This window comes from Carassius carassius, chromosome 2 (genome assembly GCF_963082965.1).
Source record: "Carassius carassius chromosome 2, fCarCar2.1, whole genome shotgun sequence".
NCBI classification, from domain to species: domain Eukaryota; kingdom Metazoa; phylum Chordata; class Actinopteri; order Cypriniformes; family Cyprinidae; genus Carassius; species Carassius carassius.
In genome coordinates, this window is record NC_081756.1 from 3,190,886 (window position 1) to 3,214,477 (window position 23,592).

Genomic DNA, 23,592 nt, shown 5'->3' on the forward strand with positions numbered 1-23,592 from the left:
GTATTTACAGACGTTAAATATTTAATGGTGTCAAATTGACCCCAAAGTTAATAGGAGGGTTATATATCTTCTAACCCTCAGAGCCGATACCCTTCGAGATAAAGTGCAGTTGTGCTTCGGTCAATGCGAGTTCGAGTCACAGCTTGAAGACCTTTCATGATCCGATACATAAATATTAAATTATCTTCTAATTAGAACAGTAAGTGTTCCTACACAGTTTACAAATATGGAAATTGATTTAAGTAATTTCCAGGAAATGCATGGAAAAAGGCTATTTCAACATTTCATTCATTTCATTCATAGAGTTTACACTCATTTACTTCACACACTTGTTATTGCGTAGTAATTTTAGAGGTTTATGTAAAATAACATGTTTCCTTTGGCTTACCAGTTCCTGCACAGTTTAGTAATTTGCAGGTTTTAAAGAATGAAAACATGACTGAATTAATCCAAGGCACACATTTTCATAACAGAACTATTTCGCTTTAAAGCGAGTCTTTTTTGAACTTCATTAAACAAACGTGTGTGTGTGTGTGTGTGTGTGTGCGTGCAGTGCAAACCAGCCAAAAAAAAAAAAAGGAAACAAACATGCAGGCCCAGTAGAAAATGTATCTGTATCTTGTAGACTACTCTTGACAGAGATCTGGTTTGGTTTTTGAGGAACGGAGACGCACAGAGATGGTTTGATTGGTGATCATGCTGTGATTATTCCATTCATTTATGTCTCATATTGTAACCTCTAATGTTTTAATGATTGCCTTTTAAATATAATAATAGTAGAATGTGTATGATGTAGTATTTTAGTTGACATTACTCTTGCCAAGTTCTGATATCTGAGATATGCACGGAAAGGCAATAGCAATGCTGTAGATTAGCTTTTTTATTCATCAAGTTTACATTCGTTTATTCACTTCACACACTCAATAAGCCCTTTCACACATACAAACTTTTCCGGAAAATTACCGGTAAATTGCCGTAAAGAGATCATGTGTGAACAGGATCTTTTCAAAAATACAAAGAAGTTGTAACATTACCAGTAAATTGCCGGAATTCTGCTGTGTGTGAACGCAGAAGGAAAATTACCGGTATGAGTACATACGAGTTAAGAAGGCAGTGACGTAAGACGCCTGCTCCGGGCCAATCATAACAATGTGTGCTGCTCGGAGACACTCAACAGTTCTGCTATGGCTTTAAATATATAACCTAATAGTTTTGTTGGCAAAATTGGCTAAAAACAGACTTATTTTTCTGTAAGTGTTGTATAAAATCAATTTAGCATTTGCACTCGTGCTATCTGGGGAGAAAAAAATAAATAAACAACAAAAAAACGGCACTGTGATATTGAACTTGCTGCATGCGTGTTGTCATTTTCCTCGATAAAAGTCCATGTCCTCAAAAAACTATGTGCATTCTATAAGCTACATCCTGAACTAAGTTGTTGCCTTGCATCATGTTTTTCACTAAATAACTGTAAGTGAGTGGGACTTGAAGCGGCACTGCTCAGACCAATCTATGTATTACTGCAAGTTCTAGAGAGCAGACGCTCCATATGCTTTTGAATCGCTGTCATCGTTGGACTTTTGTCATATTCTAAGCGGTCTGCTTCAAGTCGATCACTTCTCGTGTGGAATGATGTTTCTAGTGTTCCATAACTAATTAGATTGATTAGATTGTCTTTGATTTTTTAGGTGTCAAGAAGTACCGTTTATGAAGACTCTAACTTCACACAGAGAGAGATTCTTCAAATCTCCAGGAATGACCACATTCACATAACGGCCTTGCATTCCACCGCATGCGTAGGAAACAGATTCTCCTGCTGAAATAACAGAAATTTCTGCACATCTGGAGAGAGAGAGAACATGAAACAATCATTTCACATGAATGAAATCCTTTTATATAACATTGCACAATATGTTCCTATTTTAAAATTAAATAGCTGTTTTAAATTGTTACATTTATATATGTAAAGGCAAATTGTTATCACTTGGGATTGTTGTTGCCGTTGTTCTCCAATGACATTCCAATGCGAATCTCTGCTCCGTTGATTTGTTCAAAGCAGCAGTCCATCCTGTTAGTGATGATCACTTTTTTAATGATTTGTAGATCCATCATATCCAGCCTCCACCATGGGTTCGACTCGGTTTTAGTGTGTGTGCAGTAAAAATCACTATCATCAATTGCAGTGTCAGCTTTAAAGTAATATGTAGATGACTGTACAGCCTTTCCCTTGGTTGCAATATTCTCTAGAAAGGGTAACAAGAAATGCAAATACCCGTATTATTCTCTTTTATAATACATCTGCACTGGCATTTTTTAACATTGCATTACAAAATAATCATACTGTACATAATAAGCATAAAATCCGTAGAAAATTATTAGTAATCTACAATGCGTTGGTTTCTTCAGAGAGCATGTCCTTCTAGTAAATGTATTAAACTACAGATTAAAGAAACGTTAAGTACCTTTCAAGTTGTTTGTCATGGCGTGAATGGCAACGGTGCCTGTTTCAGAAATAAATAGCAAATGGTTATATATCCGGAACAGGTTTTACAGTAAAGCATGACGCCAGAGTTACAAAATCTCTCATTTCTAATCTCCTATTTCTATCATGCACAGTTGAACATTTATGACAACAGACCTGATTATTATTATTATTATTTTTACATGACATATCAATGTACAAATAGTAGTAGACCAACTTGTATAAATGAATACTCTAAACAACACGACATAATTAGTTTATTGTGCATCTGTGTATATTTATCCAAATTTGTTATAATATTAAAACCAAACCTACGCTCAGGGTTAACCATCAGCCCATGCAAAGAAATAATTTGCTTAAAACCTTATTTGAAAAAGAGATTATAAGATTAATCAAAAGAGGCACAAACAAAGGATGCACTCTTATTTTATATAATAGAAAATCTGTTGTGTTAGAATATGGACTGAGCTGTCATAGTAATAAAAACATTCATTACTCAGCTTCACAGTATTAGTTTATTTTTTAATTATTAAATTAACCATTGCAAGTGGTTAGCAGTCAAGACCTTAAGAGAAAACATTGTCTATTATTAGTAAAAGAGATACTCACCAAGAAGTAAAAACAGGTTTACGAGGATCAACATCTCACTTTTAAGCAGGACTACAACCAGGTATGAAAATCACTCCTAATAAGAAAGATGATGATAATTCATCTTTAATTCCAGCCTGCATGAACAGTGATGTAGAAAGGACACAAGCTACCTTTTGTTTACTCTGTCTTATTTTGTTGGCTTAATTGGTTACATAAGATGTTTCTCTTTATCTCTTCTCTCATCAGCTCTCTCCACATGTCTGTATTTTATACTTTTCATCCTTTAACTCCACCCTTTGCCTACTTGACGAGCTCAAGTGAAATTGGCCATAGCAAAAAGTGTCATCATGAGGGACATCTATGCAAACATGGATGAGTATTAGTCTATAAGGCCATTTCAGATGCAAAAGGTGCTCATTTGTAAAGCAAAATGTACTGTGACTGACGTAATTGCTGGTATTCTTATTGTTGGTCATCATTAGTTTGTTTTACGGCTATCAGATGGGGATGTGAGTAAAGTCCAGCATAAAAAAAGTTAAAGTTTGCAATTTCATTGACTGCTAGTTAGACACTGAAGCATTAAAGTTTAATTTGCTCTGTTGTCTGTATTGATTGGAATAACATTGTTACACTAGACTTTTGAGGAGTTGGGACTTTTTATAGTATATTAACCATATCATAATATGATTAATCTCATTGCCCAAGGATGTGGAGGTCTCAACTTTTCCACCAGAAAGATTGTGTTGGATACTTAACTACGGAGCCTGCCATGTCCCAATTCTTTGGTCTATCCAGTTCCAAGGAGCTTTCAACCATAACCACTGTATATGCACTTATTTTTCTGTGCATGACTAGGCTTTCCGAGACATAAAAGGGTTCCTCTGAAAATGATGTGACTGTTCCACCTGATGGCCAAACATTGTATATGAATGGTTGTTAGTGATTACATAGAGCTATAGGTCAAAAATCATCCTATTGATTCTTAGATTGAGTAATGTTAAAACATAGCTGCAGCAACTTACCGGGAACGTTCTCGTAACTAAATTTCTTGCAGTAATGTTAGTTGAATGTTTTCTAAATGTTATCTGCCATTGATAAACTTTCAAAAATGATTAGCATAAGATTAGACATATTCCAGTGGACCTCTTTTGCAAGTTTTTGCACACACACATATTTTTTTTTATTTAAGTAAAGTTGTCTGTGTGTGAGTGTGTGTGCCATGTTAATCAGACTAATCAATTTATACTATTATAATTATATTACTCTATTTTCTAGCTAGATAGCTCTCAAATGTAACATGTTGTAGAATCACTGCTGTCTCTTTATGAATGAATGCAATTTTAGTGATTCTCATTTTCTACATTAATCTAGACCATTTTAAAAACATTAAACATACCATCGTACCATAACATATTTATTAAAGGTAGTGTAATATATATATTACCTGTGCCTCAGTGGGCAATATTAGTATTTTATTCAACATACATAATTTTGGAAAACAGTCTTGAATCCCTAGACGTAAAATTTCAGTTATCACATTTTTATGTTTCAGGTTGATACATACAGTCTGTATTTAACTGACTCTGCAAATATTGCTCTTTTCCCTGAGCTAAACAGAGATTTTTGCAGCTTGGACCTAACTGACAGAGGGCATTATGAGCTTCATGGTGATGAACTTCAAGGCCAAGTAACAGCTTTGAATCAGAGTAGTTTCTCATTTGGTGAAAGGGCTTCGAGTTCACCAATATGTGTTGTCCTAGCTCACATGTGAAGGACAGAAACACTGGGGGAAAGGTAAACATTAGCAGTGCATTTGTAATTTTGAGGATCATATTATTGGAGGCCAAACTTTCAACTTCATGCGGTGGAAAGGGCTTCATTTAGACAATGGCAGCACAGTTGGAGTCTGAAGTTTTCAAAGAAATTATTATAAATTTCCTGCAAATGACAAAGCTTTTCAGCTACCCCTGTCAAAACATTTTTTGAAAATTTGAATATTTTCTTTTAAGGTTTGTCACACTCGCTTCAATTGCGTTATTGTCACCCAAATTTCTTTTCAAAAATAAGTTTTGAAGTAAGGAGGGATAAGTGAAAATAATTTATGTTGTAATCTTTTACAACATACATCTTTGCATTCGAAATGCGCATTACATGTGGAACCCCTTTCAAATACTTTTACTCTGTTATTTTTTTTACTATTACAGCTGTCGAGATTATTGAATCGTGGAAGTGTTGATTATAGCATCATTTTTTTTTTCGATCTTTTCCCATCACATGAAAGGCTGCAGTGATGAGCATTGAGTAGTCTGTTTATCGCGTGAATGCAGTGATCTCGTCGTTGCAACGCGTTTTCTCTCACAAAATGTTTTCACCACAACTAACAGCAAACACAATATCGACATGAATACAGTAAGAGCTTTGTTGTGCAGCATAACAGCGTCATTCATTATAACGGCAGTCTGGGCAAGTGTGCAGATATACTCGCGATGTGTGATTGACAGCTCCGAACAATATAAAGGGAGCGTTCTTTGATCGCTCGCTGTAGTTAAATCACAATTTAAATAACAGATTTGTTTCATGCTACTAAGAGAAACAATGTGAAGTTGATCGTTTAGTCACTTGATTCACTGATGCATAAACAGTATTAAACGATTAAGAAAGAAAGTCTGTGTGAACTTGAATAATTAGCTACACATCAGAAATCACTGATCACAGATCAGGCATTAATGAACACTGTTACTCACTGTTTGTGGAGTTGCTGTCGAATCGTAAAAGTCTGTTTGTAACGCCTGTGCTAACATTGCGACTGAATTACATGTAAATGTTTGGGCGGCCAAAGCAGAGAAAGGGGAGGTAACCTTTCCCCTTATGACGACATGAGGGGACGATTCCAGATCAGCCCGTCTGAGCTCTCGTTTTCTTAAAGGCAGAGCAGGACACCCAGGACTTGGTGTACACCTATCGAAATTTCTAGCCACCGGGCGACCATAAACCATAAAAGGCTAGGGAAACTAGTATTAATGTTAAAACACCTCATAAAGTGAAATGTTCATGCCATGAGACTTTTAAAGCCAGTCTTTAAAGAAACAAAAGTTAATACAGAAAATAAGACGTGAAGCATCAGTATGAAGAATGGGTGAATTGTGGGATGCTGACACTAAAGTTTGGTTTCTCAATATATCTCCTATAATCATGAATGTTTCCTGTCACCGATTACAATTACGTTTCCCTCCAGTGGAAGTACTGTAGTTCTCCGAGTAATATGACACATTGTGCTCTACTTTTTATCCTTGAACACTTTTTTTCTTTCTTCTTTTTGGGTTGACAGCTTATAGAAACGTAGTTCTTGGTATTTTAGCTTGTTTGCTGTACACCTTTTCACACAGCAGCTTTTAGACTTTTTTTTTTTTTTTTTTTAGGCAGATGTAACTAAAAAACAAATACATTTTTGCAGGATTGACCTAAATAAACTTTATGCAATATTTGTATTACTATACGATTATATTAAAATAAAATATTAAGGGTAAATCTAAATGTAAAAGTTAAATCCAAAGAAACTTCCAAGAACACAAATGTTAATCTTTCATCTAAATGTACATGAAAAATTAATATTTATATATCTACATAAAAATACAAATAAGTATTCAGCCCCTTAACCCAAGGGTGGGGAATATTGATCCTGGGGGGGGGGGGCACTATTCTGCAAAGTTTAGCTCCAACCCTGAAAGAAAAAATAATAATAAATACCTACCTCCAGGACACAGGCCCTCCAGGATCAACGTTCCTCATTTCTGGTCCTCGAGAGATTGTTCGGGAACACCATGTTGAGTATTAAAGGGTTAGCTCACCGAAACATGAAAATTATGTCATTAATAACCAGTGTTGGGGAGTAACTAGTTACATGTAACGGCGTTACGTAATTTAATTACAAAATAAATGTAACTGTAATCAGTTACAGTTACTAAAAAAAAAATTAGTAATTGAATTACAGTTACTTATGAAATTTTAAAGATTACAAAGGGGATTACATATGAATATTTCACACATCCACATACAGATTTAACTGATTTCTTCTGAGACACACGGCCCTATAATTTCCGCGATGCAGAAACAGTCTGGTTCGTAGAATCCAGTCATAAAAACGGGATTGCTATTGCCTAACGCGGACAGAATATGCCACATTTTGGACAAATAAATCAAAAGTAGGCCAGTACACTTGAATCAAAGCATGGACTAGTGTCTGTGAATATTAAGCCGCAAAAGACATTATGAATCCTGCACGTTCTGCGTGTCTGTGGAAAACAGGCGCGGACCGGACATCGGGAGAACCGGGACAATTCCCGGAGGCCTGGCAGACGATTTGTCCCGCTATTTTAATATTATTATTGTATAATTGCCTGCCGAATGTACTAAAGCGATCATTTCCGAATCCGCTATTCGATAATTAAATCTCTAATAAATCATGGATCGGTTAGTCGTGACTCGCGCCCTCTCCATGCCTCCGCCAAACGGTTTGGATCAGACTCCGAGTAATCAATGCGAGAGAGAGAGACCGGAGTGGACTGAAGCGCACAGCTGGAGCAGAGAAGCAACACTTCTGTTCAGGATTTCATCTGTAAAGATGCTATTGTAGTTTTGTATTTGTTCACTTAGTCAAAGAGCAACAGCACATTGATCACACTCACTCAAAATACTGTATAAACGACATCAATATTATCTATTGTAATTTTACAGTAGTAATTTAGCTGAAAAATAATGAGATTTTATTATAGGTTTAGGGGAAGCTACGACAGACAACTACACCTTACGAAAATTAATGTTTTAATATTTTGCTATAAATCCAGAGACAAAAGGTTACTATTGTTAAACCATGCCACAAATTAAAAATTATTTTACAAATTTATTTATTTAAAAACAAATACAAATGTTAATCCATTTGCAAATAAATAAAACACAGTTAATGTACTTTTATATAATAAAAGCATGGTCAATTTTTGTAAGGGAAAACATGATTAGGATTAGGATTAGGATTTTTCTATAAATATATTGAATTGATGCAATTTAGAAAGTATAGTTTTGTTAAATCTTGAGTATTAAAGTCATGAGAGAGATGGATAACAGGGCAAAATAAAGAGACTGAAAAGAAAAATGGAAGTGAAGGTGCAGTTCAGGAGAGAACTTTTAATTATTTTGCATGTCCCCAAACTAAAGATTTAAAACTTTTTTATGTGACGTCCATAAATAAAAAAATAGTGTTGTCCATGAATTTGTTTGTATGAGTTTGAGATTTCCTGGTCTGAATTTTTTCCCATACCACCCCTCATGGAAATTGATGCAGACATGCGGTTTCATTTACTATACATAGGCCTACTGAAGCACGAAGCACATAGGCCACCGATTGAGCTCTACTTTAAGGTTAAACCTGCATGGTGTAAATGTTTGAAAATTATTAACGGTTGCAAATAAACATTTATTAGAGATTTTTAAAAGTAATCAAAAAGTAATCAAAAGTAATCAGTTACATTACTTTAATAAAGTAATTGAAAAAGTTACACTACTATTACATTTTAAACAGGGTAACTTGTAATCTGTAACCTATTACATTTCCAAAGTAACCTTCCCAACACTGTTAATAACTCACCCTCATGTTGTTTCAAACCCGTAAGACCTCCGTTCATCTTCTGAACACAGTTTAAGATATTTTAGATTTAGTCCGAGAGCTCACAGTCCCTCCATTGAAGCTGTGTGTACGGTCTACTGTCCATGTCCAGAAAGGGAAGAAAAACATCATCAAAGTAGTCCATGTGACATCAGAGGGTCAGTTAGAATATTTTGAAGCATCGAAAATACATTTTGGTCCAAAAATAGCAAAAACTACGACTTTATTCAGCATTTTTTCTTCTCTTCCGTGTCTGTTGTGAGCAAGTTCAAAACAAAGCAGTTTAGTGATATCCGGTTTGGAACAACTTGAGGGTGAGTCATTAATGACATAATTTTTGGGTGAACTATCCCTTTAAGTCTGACAAAGCACCTGTAATATGGTTTGCTATAAATAACACATAAAACAAACAGGGTTCAGCTAATATATGTTTCTGATGACGTATGCGCGTTCTGGCTTCCAGTGGTGTACTGTAACAAAGTAAAAATACTTTGTTACAATACTTAAGTATTTTTTTGGGAGTATCTGTACTTTATTTGAGTTATTATATTTCAGCCAACGTTTACTTTTACTCCAATACATTCCCCCGAAGTATATTCGTTACTTACTACAAAATAGTCAGAAGAACACAGACTACAGGAAAGCAGGTTTGACGAATCAGTGGTCGGACATTTGCAAGTTAGACTCATAAAAACACCTTTGCTCACGTGCAAACAAGTTCTCAACTGCGGATGATTTCATGACATTTCACACTCGAGTCGAGTCTGTACTGTGCCATATACAGCATCATCTGCGATTATATGGTAGGTGTTGCTGTAGTGATGTGCAATCTGACGTTATCAAGTAGGCTTTATCACCAAAGCACACACAGAGTACATGCACATTAATTTATTAGTCTATTAAAACTCAATATTCCAGGCATTGTGCACGGCAAAAATGCTTCTGTCTGCTTTTTATATTTATATAATTTAATGTAGGCCTAGTTAAAATGCGTATCTTGATTTGTTTAAGTCTCGATCAACTTGCATCACATGTTTACATCGATTTTCAACCGACTCAACCAATGAGTACATTGTTACATTCTTATTACTCACAAAAGCAGCATAGGGAAACTTTAAACCAGAGGTGTCTAAACTCAGTCCTGGATGTCCACTCTTCTGCAGAATTTCGCTACAACTTACCTTGAGGTTTCTGTTATGTCTAGTAAGACCTTAACTTTTAATTTAATTAAGGATGGAGCTAAACTCTGCTGGACAGTGACCCTCAGAGCAAGATTCAATACCCCTGCTTTAAACCATCACGTTTTTATTCAAAATATTTAATGTTTCTTAATTTATGTATATTGAAGTCTGTCTTTGTGTAGTGTACATAGAATAACCAACTGTTACTAATTTTTCCTCTGTTATTTTCTGATTTTAAAGGCCCATAGTGAGACACTTCATACACACAAGAAGGGCGAGCAAGCTGGCCTCCTAATACGAACACTACGATTATGCACTGCAGGACACCTTTCTTTTTTGAAATGTTCAAGAAAAAAAAGGACTGTAATTGACAGATTATTTTTTTTCAAGCTTTGCTCAGCGGTTTTTTCTCATGAGATATGAGTATATTTTCAACTTTGTATGACAGTTTCTTGGCACCTTTTTGCAATTTTTGTGCCCTGATTGTATACATATACTGGCATTCACACATTAGCATACACAGGTAGGTTGTGCACTGTCTTTATATGTATACCTTTTTATAAACAAAAAAATAAACAAATAAATGTTTCAAAGAGGTGTTCTAAAATAAAGTTTACATTATCATAACAAGAAATTTAATGTAAAAACTTTTGAACTGAAGTTGAAACAGCAAATATTGTAAAGTCAATTTAACTTCAATAAAGCAATTCAGCATTAGGCAAGATTTAAATGAGTTGAAATGACTTGTACTTTTAAGTTGATTTAATATAAAATTTTAAGGCTGCCACAAAATGTTTATTATCATTATTATTATTATTATAATTGAAACGGGTGGAAAATGTTTACAGTTTATCAAGACAAAGGATTAAATAAATATCTAATAAAATATATAATAAATAAAAAGTGCTCCCAAACTTACCCCCTTCTTTCCCTGACAACCCCTACCCACAACAGGTGTTTGAAATTTCAGTGACACTGTCACATTTTCCCACAGTCACATGACATCACACATGAATGAACAGTGTTCTCTTCCACCCTAAATACTAATGACTGAAGTGCCCTTGAGCAAGGCACTGAACCCCCAGTTGCTCCCCGGGCGCCGGATATATAGCTGCCCACTGCTCCGGGTGTGTGTGTGTGTGTGTGTGTGTTCAGTGCTCCGGGTGTGTGTTCACAGTGTGTTCACTTCTCACTGCTGTGTGCGTGCACTTGGATGGGTTAAATGCAGAGCACCAGTTCTGAGTATGGGTTACCATACTAGTCAAATGTCATGACTTTTTTTTCTTCTTTCTTTACAGTTCTAGAAGAAAAGAGACCACTGCAACATTATCAATTCCTCTGGATTTATTATTTATATGAATCTGTTTCAGTATTCTGCAAACTATTGACATTTCTTCCAAATTTCAAATAAAACAAATATTGTCATTTAGAGCAATTATTTTCAATAGAAACAGACGACCCAAAAGTGAAAGCAGGTACAGAAACAGAAATTTTATTGCTTAAAAAGAACAAAGGCAGCCTGCCACTCACGGTGGATTCAGATCTGGAAGAAACTCAGGGTAAACTACCCTTTTTAGACTTACACTCTACTCATTTACTAAATACTTTGTTTTCTTAAAACCCTGCTCTATTTTTTTTCTATTCTATCAGCTTTCCTTTTATCTGTTATGTAATAATAATAATAACAATAAAAACCTTGCTACATGTACTGTTTTAAGCTAACTGAGACTTGTAATAGCACTTGCATGTCATTGCTATCTTGTTGATTTTGATTGCTTCCATTGTCCTCATTTGTAAGTTGCTTTAGATAAAAGTTTCTGCTAAATGACTAAATGTAATGTAAATGTAAATAAACTTGTCAGGCTGAGTCAGTAGAAGACAGTCTAGGGTTGGCAGCCACATGCAAAGAAAGAAGCTCCGTTTCCAGCTCACAGATGAGCACCACAGACAAAAGTAGTAGTGACCGCAGCAGCAGGAGAACTGAGCAGAGAACAGGTATGACATTCACGATACGATACGATATGATACGATACAACAAGACCCAACCTAGACCCAACAAACTGCTCTGACAACAGTATATACTATGCATATTCTATATTCTAGACAGTGTATTCTACGCCCATGCTGTAAACCTTTTAGTATTTTATTTTTAATATTTAAACTGTCGTCAAAGCAACTGTTGTTGTTGCTCAACACAGCTTTGCAGAAATCATTTTGTTTCAGTTTTCATGTACACCTTTATTGTGATCAACATCGAGGACTGGAGAATATTCGAGCTTATAAATAAAGAAAAGTCAAAGCTGATCTGAAGAGAGTTGTTAGTTTAGGTTTCCCCATCATCATCATCATCATCATCATCATCATCATCATCTCTTCCTTACAGCATATTGAGCTGCAAATAAAACAGTTCATTACATCATAAAAACATCACTTTCCAAATCATTTGTATTATATGCATTTAAATTTTAATAGTTTTATTTAGAAATCAACATTCCTTTTCAGTTTTCCAGTGTTTGTCTGAACACACACCTGGTGCAGCTTCCTTCCGCATCACTTCCTGTTCTGGCGGTTGAGACCATTGCAGCGTCACGTCAGAAAACCCTCGTTCCACCAAAACAGACTGGAGCTGAAATGAGCAGATCTCTTAAAAGTGCTCTCAGTGAGCTCAGATATCTGTGTTTCCTGAGCTCTCTCACCTGTGACAGGAGCTGGACTCTCACCGCAGGATCAGACAGACTCCAACTGGACTTCAGTTTCAACTTCAGGAAAGTTCTCTTCAGTAAAGGACCTGAAAGGGCACATGAGTGAACATACAGAGAATGAAGGGAATTCGGTGTAAAAACTACACAATCTAAAACAATAACAACAAAAAAGACCTAGACCTAGATTAAATAAAATACAGGTACAATACAATAAGACATAGTTTAGTGACAAATACAAATGTGTTTCATGTAGTGAACTACTGAAAGCTGAGAGCATGCAATTGTTGTAGTTTCACATTTTCAACTAATAAATAGCATTTAAAAAAATGAATAAAGCTATTAATAGCCATTTCCAAAAACATTAAATCTGTTTGACCACACCTTCTCCATAGACCTCCACCTCACACAGAGTAAGAACCCTTGAATCTCCAGGAATGATCAGATTCACGTATCGACCCTCCATATTGTTACAAATGTAGGTGGAGGAAACACCAGCTGGAATGCTAGAAATCACAGCGCATCTGAAGAGAGACACAGAGACAACATAATTTAGACTTCTAGTCTTTCTTTATGTGTGTTTTCAGGGATTTTTATGGATTTTAAGCCACTGAAAGAGAAGCTCACATGGGATTGTTGTTGGTGTTGTTCTCCAGAGAGTTTCCGATGCGAATCTCAGCTCCGTTTATTCGTTCTGGACAGCAGTCTAGTCTGTTTGTGATTACGACGCTACTTACTCTGTAAATATAACTCAGATCCACCCTCCACCAGGGGTTAGTCTGAGCATTGGTTGAGGAACATGCTGACGACTGTTTTATGATTCCTGGATTGAAATCAATGGCCTGTTCACTGATCCAGCTGCCATTGGTTGACGACTGTGTGACGTTTCTTCCAGTTGCCAAATTACCTGGAAGATGTCATAGTGTTAAGAAACGGTTTTAATCTGCATATTTTATACTCCTTCAACTCATTTTGAGGGGAGATTTTCTTCAATCAGTCATCTAAGACAAAGTCCTATCTACCTGAATGGAGAAATCCTGAAAACCCTAAAACTGACTGCCACACATGCATTTAAATAACATTTAAAGTCATCAACAAAATCTGACATGACTGTCCCATAAATGTTGTGATATGCTCAAATAGCATTATAAAAGCTTTTATTCCAGGCCGGTCCAGTCAATGTGAATGTGTATCCTGTCTCAGGAGTAAAGACAGCTGCAGTGACGTGATGATGCTCATTTATTTGGAACTATATTAAAAACCACTTTAATGAAATGAGAATTTCTTATAAAGTCAAATTTGCATGGAAAGGGTTTAGACAAGGGCCCTTAATCACATTAATAATAATAATAATAATAATAATAATAATAATAATAATAATAATAATAATAAAATAAAATAAAATATGGCTGAGAGTAACTCATAACCCTCCTATTTAAGATAAAACCTTAAAAATAATGGGCGTCAGTCCTAAATGTATTACTCCTAAATTTTTGCTCTTATTGTTTTTCACAAAGCATTTTAGTGCTAAAACTAGCTCCTAAATCTGTGAAACAGTAGGAGTAGTGAAGTGAAGACTCCTAAGTCACTAAGACCAAAGCATAAACTATTCCTAAAATGGCTGTTGCCTTGGAATGTTAACATTTTAGAAACATTTGATGATAATGAGCTTTTAAAAGGGTATATCACTTTGAAGGGATACTCCACCGCAAAATGAAAATTTTGTCATAAATCAATTACCCACATGTCGTTCCAAACCTGTAAAAGCTTCTTTCATCTTTTGAAAACAATTTAAGAAATTTTGAATGAAAACAGGGAGGCTTGTGACTGTCTGTAACGATCGGGAACACAGGAGACGAGAGATCCAAGAGCAGTGTGAGTTTTATTGGGTAATCCAAAATCAAAATCCAAAAACAGGCAAAAGGTCATAACCAGAAACATCCGTCCAAAAACAAAACAAACAGGAAACAAGAAACAAGAAACTAGAACCACAAGGGACTGCGGGGAAACTAGGTGACGGAAAGTGAGGACTCCATGAAACAAACAGCAAACAGACCGGTATAACTAGGCAGGATAATGACTGTGAAGTGAAGACACCTGAGTGCAATTAGCAGGTGTGCAATTACTGTGATGAAGGGACAAGGCCTTGTGGGAATTGTAGTGCCTGTGGTGAGGTGCCTATGGGGAAGTGAGACCACTAGTGGAGACCCAGGGAAACACAGAACAGACACCGTGACATTACCCCCTCCTCTACGGAGCAGCTACCAGATGCTCCACCCGAAGATAAGAACAACCCAAGGAACACAGAGACCAGGAGGGAGGTGGACTGGCGGAGGACCAGGGGGAGGGACGGAGGGCCAGGTAATAGAGGGAAACAGATAGAGGAAGTGCAAAACACAAAAACAAGGAGACCAGGAGGGAGGTGGACCGGTGGAGGACCAGGGGGAGGGACGGAGGGCCAGGTCATAGAGGGAAACAGATAGAGGAAGTGCAAAACACAAAAACAAGGAGACCAGGAGGGAGGTGGACCAGCAGAGGACAAGAGGGAGGGATGGAGGGCCAGGTCCACAGAAGGAAACAGATAGAAAAAAAAAACAAGAAACAAAACACAAGACCAGGAGGGAACAGAAAGTTCGGGGCCCAGGGCCGAGCCGACAGGGCAAGTATCCCAGGTGGATCAGGTGGAACTAGAGCCCTGCGGTCAAGACAGAAACGCACCAGGGCTGCGCAGAAGACCACCACATCCGTGCGGTCGAGACATAAGCCCACCAGGGCGGCGCAGAAAACCACCACAGCCGTGCGGTCGAGACAGAAGCCAACAGGGCGGCGCAGAAGACCACCACAGCCGTGCCGTCAACACAGAAGCCCACCAGGGCAGCGCAGAAGACCACCACAGCCGTGCGGTCAAGACAGAAGCCCACCAGGGCGGCGCAGAAGACAACCACAGCTGTGCGGTCAGGACAGGAGCCCACCAGGGCGGCGCCGAAGACCAGCACAGTGGGATCGATGACACAGGAGAGCAAGTCTGGCTAGGCAAGTCTGAAACAGAGAACATGAACAGGTTAAGGATGGCCTCCGTGGCCACGACAGGATAAGTCGAGCGCTCAGAGAGTTTGGCTGAGATGTGACAAGGCTGTGGAAGTTCCGCAGAAACGAGGAGAGGCTCTGGTAGTTCAGCAGAGACGTGACGAGGCTGTGGAAGTTCCGCAGAGACGAGGAGAGGCTCCGGTAGTTTAGCAGAGACGTGGAGAGGCTCTGGTAGTTCAGCAGAGACATGGAGAGGATCTGGTAGTTCAGCAGAGACGTGGAGAGGCTCTGGTAGTTCATCAGAGACATGGAGATGCTCTGGTAGTTCAGCAGAGATGTGGAGAGGCTCTGATAGTTATGCAGAGACGAGGAGAGACTCTGGTAGTTCAGCAGAGACGTGGAGAGACTCTGGTAGTTCAGCAGAGATGTTGAGAGACTCTGGTAGATCCGTGGTGTTTAGACTGGATTCATGAAGATCATTGGTGACTTGACTCTGCTCATGAAGATCATTGATGACTTGACTCTGCTCATGAAGATCAATGGTGACTTGCATTTGCTCATGAAGATCAATGGTGACTTGACTTTGCCCATGAAGATCAATGGTGACTTGCATTTGCTCATGAAGATCAATGGTGACTTGACTTTGCCCATGAAGAACACTGGTGACTTGACTTGACTCCTGAGGTCTAACTGTGGTAGTGCTTAAATCATGAGTGTCAATGGTGACATGACCTGACTCTGCAGTGTCAATGGTGACTTGACCTGACTCTGGAGGGTCAACGGGAACCTGACTCAACTCTGGAGGGTCAACGGGAACCTGACTCGACTCTGGAGGGTCAACGGGAACCTGACTCGACTCTGGAGGGTCAACTGTGGCTGTCATCTTGTGCAGAGGCGCTGGACAGGCGGCCATCTTGTGCCATGGCTCTGGTCCGTCGGCCATCTTGTGCTGTGGCGCTGGGATGGCGGACACCTTGAGCTGTGGTGCTGGGCTGGCGACCACCTTGTGCTGTGGCGCTTGGCTGGCGGCCATAATGTGCAGTGGCGCTGGGCTGGCGGCCAGCTTGTGCCATGGCGCTGTGCTGGCGACCACCTTGTGCTGTGGCGCTGGGCTGGCGGCCATATTGTGCAGTGGTGCTGGGCTGGCGGTCCTCCTGTCTGTAGACCCTGGTCTAGAGTCGGCCATCCCACCGGGAGAGACAGGTGTGGCTGGGGTATCCCACGGAGACTGATGTTGTAGGTACAAAATGAACCCCCAAAAATCAAAGGCGTCCAGCTGATCCATTTCCCTTTCTGGCACAGGGTTATCCAGACCGGCGTTGAAAAGGTCTTTCAGGGCCGCATCATTATATCCCATTCCACCCGCCAGGGTCCAAAACACTTGTGCCACACCACCCACCTCATTCCCCTCTTGACGGAGGGTGGTTCATTTGAGGAACTTCGCCCTCCGCTCCTCCACACTGGCTGGGGAACGGACACGAAGTCCCACACTGCTGGATCTAGACATGATGGTGTCCTTCTGTAACGATCGGGAACACAGGAGACGAGAGATCCAAGAGCAATGTGAGTTTTATTGGGTGATCCAAAATCCAAAAACAGGCAAAAGGTCATAACCAGAAACATCCGTCCAAAAACAAAACAAACAGGAAACAAGAAACTAGAACCACAAGGGACCGTGGGGAAACTAGGTGACGGAAAGTAACGACTCCATGAAACAAACAGCAAACAGACCGGTATAAATAGGCAGGATAATGACTATGAAGTGAAGACACCTGAGTGCAATTAACAGGTGTGCAATTACTGTGATGAAGGGACAAGGCCTTGTGGGAATTGTAGTGCCTGCGGTGAGGTGCCTATGGGTAAGTGAGACCACTAGTGGAGACCCAGGGAAACACAGAACAGACACTTTGACACTGTCCCATAGACTGTCAAATAAATAACAGTGCCAAGGTCCAGAAATGTACGGAAAGCATCGTCAGAATAGTCCATCTACCATCAGTGATTCAACCGTAACATTATGAAGCGACGACAATACTTTTTGTACACGAAGAAAACAAAAATAACAACTGAATAAAGTCGCTATTTTTGACAAAATAATCATTTTGCAGTTGAGTAAGTGGGGCAGTTCCATCTTTGCAAGGACAGTCTGGCCTTTCCGGCTCACAGCCTGTAAGTACATATTTTTTTATTTAAAGAATTTACCGCTGATGATTCAAACATGAGTTTTGGGCAATGTAGAGTAGCATTGAGTATGGTGAGGGGTGAAACATTTCCGTGACACGCTTGAGGTATTCAGCCAATCAGAGCACACCTCGCTTTTCAGAATGATTATCTTTGTAAAAATCAATGCGTTTCAGAAAGGTGGGGCATAGAGGAGCAACAATAATGTACATTATGAACCTTAAACCACGTAAACACAAATATTACACCAAATACACAACAAAATGTTCAGCCATGATTATTCCACTCTGTTAATTAAAAGGCTATTCATATGCATATCTACTAATTGTTTAGAAGAAGCATACATGTAAGATGCTGTGAATTATCTGAACATATACTTGTTTAATTAGTGACACTTAGCCTGCATTTTAAAATATTTATTTGAATGTGGCAATTAACACTTTTATTTGAAACCTTTATTTTAATATGGTTTTATAATATCATGTTTTACACTTTTCCATGAATAAATCTCTGACAGAGACTATCAACCAATCACTATATGCATAGTTATTAAATATGCTGACATCATACATAGCAATAAGGTCAACCCCGCCCCCTTACTCTAATCTTAAAACTACTCTCTATTCCTTAATAAAAGTTTGTCTCAGCAGCTTTGTGAATAGGTTTTAAAAGAAAACTCTCTTAACTAGCTAAACTAGCTTAAAACTTTCACTGCTATTTAGGATAACTCTTTGTGGTAAGATAAAATACAGGCGCAGGTTGTTAAGTAGCTCTGAATTACCTGGAAAAATCACATAGACTCCCACTTCACAGGGAGTAACACACTTTGAAGGTCCAGGATTATTCACAATAATATAACGTCCCTCCATCCCATGACACGAGTAGCTGTAGGTAGCTCCTGTTGGAATAGTAGAAACTACAGCACATCTGGAGAAAGATGAAAGAGTGAGAAGGCTGTTATTCATTCTGTGATCATCACTGAATACCCGGTCTAGTGCTCTGAGAGATTTGCCTGTGTGACGCGATCTGACATTTTAGAAAGATATTACCCTGATAGCACAATAGGGCTGTCAAAAAAAAAAAAAAAAAAAAAATATATATATATATATATATATATATATATATATATATAAATCTAATTTCAAATATTTGTTGAATTAAAAAAAGGCCAATTCAAATGCAAAAACTGTGCATTCAAATTGTATGTGTGTCAAGAGCCGTGCGTCATGATGATGATGTAACTGGTGCGGTTTGCTGTAAGTTTGTTGTCTAGTACAGCGCGGTGTGGGTGCTATTGATGGGAGAAACAAAACATTTCAAAGCTTCGAATCAATTGAACCAATTGCTTTACAAAATGATTCACTGTTTCGAAGCGCTCAAAACACCACATGCTGGTGATGCCTGCTGGAAACAAAAACTCCTAAGACCAAAACATGCATAAAAACTGCTTTTACAAACCCAATGAAAATGCTTTCTTGAAAGTTGTATATATTAAATGCAATCAAAATAATAAAATACCATTAAAAATGAAGTGTCTTTATAATGGGCCAATGCATCTTTAAAATAATTATTATTAGTTTGCAAGAGCTAGTTTTGTTTGTTTTAAGGAGAGTTTGTCTAAACATGCCTGTAAGAGATTATTCATTACTACTCCTCTTTTAATTACACAAATGTCTCATTAAAAATGTCTACAAATTGATCAGACTTGACGGGTTCACAGAGATCGCCCCCCTAAGGCAAACTAATGAAATTTCTAAACAGTTATGACGTAGCGAAGTCTCGTTTATTGAAATCACGTGACGTTGGCATTTTGATATGCGCTCCGAACCACTGTTTTGAAACAACTGATTCACAAAGGTTTCGGAGCTTCATAAAGTGGTGTTTCAAAAGTGGCCATCATTATCGGGTGCATTGTTCATTTGAAAAATGGTGGAAAAAGACTCGGATTCTGAGAGAATCTTGCTTATGCCAAAACGTCTAAAAGTGTGTGGCGTTCCTTTTTTTTCTGGAGCGTTAGAGGTGAAATTATTGACAAAACCACACCATTTGTAAGTTGTGTAAGAAACTTTGCTAATTCACTCTACAACATCTAACTTGAGAACGCACATGCATTCCTTTCATCCCCAGGAGTTTTGCGAATTGTGGGTGAGCAAATTGTTTCTGAATGGCAGTTTGCTATTTTATGTTCATGTAGTACAAACATTATGCTATCTGTTGAAGCGGGTTTTCTCAGCTAGCTGATACACTTACAAAATACACAGTTTTATACACTTTTGTTACCTAATTTTCCTTTTCTGTATATTAAGGAAATTATATTTTCAGAACAATTGTTTGAAAAGTTATTCACATTAAAAAGTGAATGGCATTAAATTTCAATAATAGATACTTGATTTGGTTTATAATTGCTTATTGCGCTCACATGTGCCCTCTTGTGGGCATAGCAGACAATACAATACTTTTTTCCCTCTAACATTAAGTATTGCGTTTAGAATTTCAATTCAATTCAATTCAAGTTTATTTGTATAGCGCTTTTTACAATTCAAATCGTTACAAAGCAACTTTACAGAAAATTACATTTCTACAATATTTAGTAGTAGCTTATAAGTGGTGACTGTCAGTTTGTGCACGAATGACATGATTTTTCATAAAAAAAATAATACAAGTCGTAGTCAGCTAGACGATGAACATTATTAATAGCAATTATTATATGATGCAGTCACACTTGTAGCAATATTTGTTAGTTCTGTTTGTTGATTCCATCCGAATTTGAATATAATTCGAATGCTAATATTCCAGAAATAAATTTGAAGATTTTCAGCCATTTTAACAGTCCTAGATGTCAGTAGTATTTGATTATTTGATTTGTACCTGCTATTATAGTTTGTTTGGTTAAGAGTTACACTGTCATTTGTCTTTTGAAAATTAGTTTTGACAAAAATTGACATATTGTTTGCCAGTTTTACATATATATTTGTGCTGTCAAAATTAATGCTATTAATGCATATATTTATTTATTTTATTCTTTTTTTTTTCAGTTTAACAAGTTAAAAATAATTGTTATTGGTTATATTTGTTGTCCGTTAATCAAAGAACAAAAGAAGAAGAAAAAAAGAGGAAATCAATAACTTTTGTAGATTTAAAGATTCAGTTTCTGTATATTTCCTACTTGTGAAGGGCACAGGTAGATAACTATGTGAAAATTAAGTTCACATAAATTAGAAGTTGTTATTTTTTAAAGTCAAATACATTTTTTAAATTGATAGCTCTCAATTAAATTGTAATGATGAATGGCTAGTCAATGGTAAAATATCAGGGGAGAAAACAAGACATCAGTATTGGTATTTGTGATACGCGGATTAAAAAGATGCCATTAAACAAATATAAAAAAATACACTGTCTTTGTTGTTTCTGTATTAATTTGAAGACTGATTGTGAAATTATTGCAAAAAAAGTATATTTAAAAACTTGAATCTTAGGTTGGATTCATCAATTAATTTAAGAAAAAAATCATAATCGTTTTACAGAACTAATATACAGTACATATATATTCAGTAAAGTTTTTATTCATTCAGTTAATTTGTTTCTCTTTACTACTGTAGGAATATTTGAGAATACCTGCAATCTGATTCATCTTTTGCTCTTATTAAAATAACATACATCTGAGCGCATATCAGATCTTAAAAGAACTAAGATCAGCCTTCTCTCACAAGAGTACTAATGGGGGTGCTACAGGGGTTAAATAGTGCTGTGTTGTCCAGGGTTATGCTCCGGCACACATAACAGAGACGTTGCTCAATATGTTATATTTTACAGTTTCTCAATTGACATAAGATTTTGTAGGATTTGCATAGACATGTTCACCCCTCGAAAGCCTGAAAGCACAGAGAACAAGATACCCCACCCCAACCCCCAAGGGCGTAACTTTGGGTCTACCATTGGGGGGGTTAAACTCGCGGCATATTTATTTATTTATTAATTTATTGTATTATTTTCATGTGTAAAAGGTAACATGCTAATTTGCATAATTTAATTATGCATTCCCCCCCAAAACGGGTGACTGTATTGGAGCAAACAGCAGTTACAATTCAGTGACATTGGTTCTACACAGCCCCTGGCACCCTCTGGCTTTACCTCATAGGACACTGGCAAACGAACATCTAGCCAGCCAACATAATCTCAAATTGAACCAGAGGTGGTAAATTCCTAATAATGTACGTATTTTTTTTAGGTATTTTAATAAGATAGATACCTAAAATACGTTGCGCATACAGCTCAAGTAATGCGATCGTTATAAAGGTGTTTGAACAACAAAACACATCCACTTGCACATATTTGACAATCGGAATATCAGATATATCCTGCTATAGCTAACACATTTGTGAAATTTTGAATAAAAAAGGAAATAAAAGCAGATCATCAGTCATTCAGCACTATTGTGGCTACGGTGTGACAAGCAATGAATGGCGCGTCTCCATGGGAACCATAAAGCGATACTACGATCAATAACGGTAGCCTTGAAATACTTTTAAACTTACGTGTGAAGATGTTAAGTAACGTCAAGGCTTACATTTAAATGTGTCTTTGTTTTGAGTGTATGGTCAATAAATAACGGAATTTAAAAGATGGGCACAAAACCTGTTTGTCATGTTTCTATTCCCCACACTTTGAGAAACGCTGAGCTAACTTAACAGCTAACTTAAGGGTACCTCCGTTTGGTCAGGATTTTTTTAAGGGTACCTCCGTTTTTTTCTTTTTTCTTTTTTTTTGGCTGGTGTCGACAAACAATGAAAAATCGTTGTCTGGCTGCCTTTCAGTGTCCTTTTCATCTTTCCGTCAGCTTTCTCCAACCAGTCATCCCATCGACTGCGCAAAATAGTGAACAAACTTGGTACTGAAAGCGGGTTGGGTAATACCAGAGACTTTGGTAATACCAAATCGGTGCGGTGGGCGGGGGGTACATTACAGATTATTTAAAATATGATACTATCTTTCTTGCTGGCAAATGAAATTAATAAAGAAAATGAACAAAAGTATTCATTCTGAATATTTCATATCTATTTTAATCTGAATGATGTGATGATATTGGGGGGGTTATATTAGCTGGATCTGATTTTTGGGGGGGTCATGACCCCCGTAACCCCCGTGCAAATTACGCGCATGCCCACCCCACATAACAAATCCCCTGTATGTAGATGAAGCTACTGACCGACTGACCAAAATCAGAATATAAGAATAAATCAAAGAGACTCACACTGGGTTAGTGGAAACATTTGAAGAAACATTCCCAATCCGAATCTCTGCCCCGTTTAACCAGCTTTCACATGAGGTACAGTCGGGTTTGCTAGTGATGGTCACTCTGTTCACACTGTACATCTTCATCAGGTCCAGTCTCCACCACGGGTCAGTTTGCCATGGAGTACTGCTACAGGTGTAGATTGACCCATCCAGAGCATTTTGGGCATACCAGTCGTAATATAACATTGATAGCTCGGCTGTTCCCCATGTTGCTACATTCACTGGAATAAGTTCAAAGGAAAACCTTATTTGCAATTTAGCCCTGCTGGGATATTTAAGTCCATGAGTTTTCACCATGTGTCTAAAAATGTTTCAGAGCAGCACAAAATCACTAACAAAAGATGAAATAGTGTTTAATTCACAAAATCTCACCTTCTTTCTCTGCCTTCGTTTGAACTGAGAAAAAGCCTTAAAATGAGAAACACAGAATGATGATTATTAGTATTTTGCAACTTAAATAGATTTTTCTTATGATTA

The 23,592-nt window shown here is 37.6% G+C and overlaps 1 protein-coding gene across 1 annotated transcript; it reads right to left on the bottom strand.

Annotated features, from left to right (window-relative positions):
- Nucleotides 1-12,398: 12,398 nt before the first annotated feature.
- Nucleotides 12,399-21,451, bottom strand: LOC132095903 (fucolectin-like). Its single transcript, XM_059501000.1, has 5 exons — nt 21,436-21,451; nt 13,240-13,519; nt 12,997-13,136; nt 12,610-12,701; nt 12,399-12,539 (listed from the first exon to the last, which is right to left on the bottom strand). The coding sequence occupies exons 1-5, from the start codon at nt 21,449-21,451 to the stop codon at nt 12,399-12,401; spliced, it is 669 nt and encodes a 222-aa protein (XP_059356983.1).
- Nucleotides 21,452-23,592: the final 2,141 nt, after the last annotated feature.

What these genes read in the sequence shown, in the direction of transcription:
- LOC132095903 (XM_059501000.1), bottom strand. An exon ending in AACACCAACAACAATCCCAT is followed by an intron (nt 13,137 to 13,239) that starts GTGAGCTTCTCT and finishes GTCTCTCTTCAG; the next exon opens with ATGCGCTGTGATTTCTAGCA. An exon ending in GGTGGAGGTCTATGGAGAAG is followed by an intron (nt 12,702 to 12,996) that starts GTGTGGTCAAAC and finishes GTGCCCTTTCAG; the next exon opens with GTCCTTTACTGAAGAGAACT.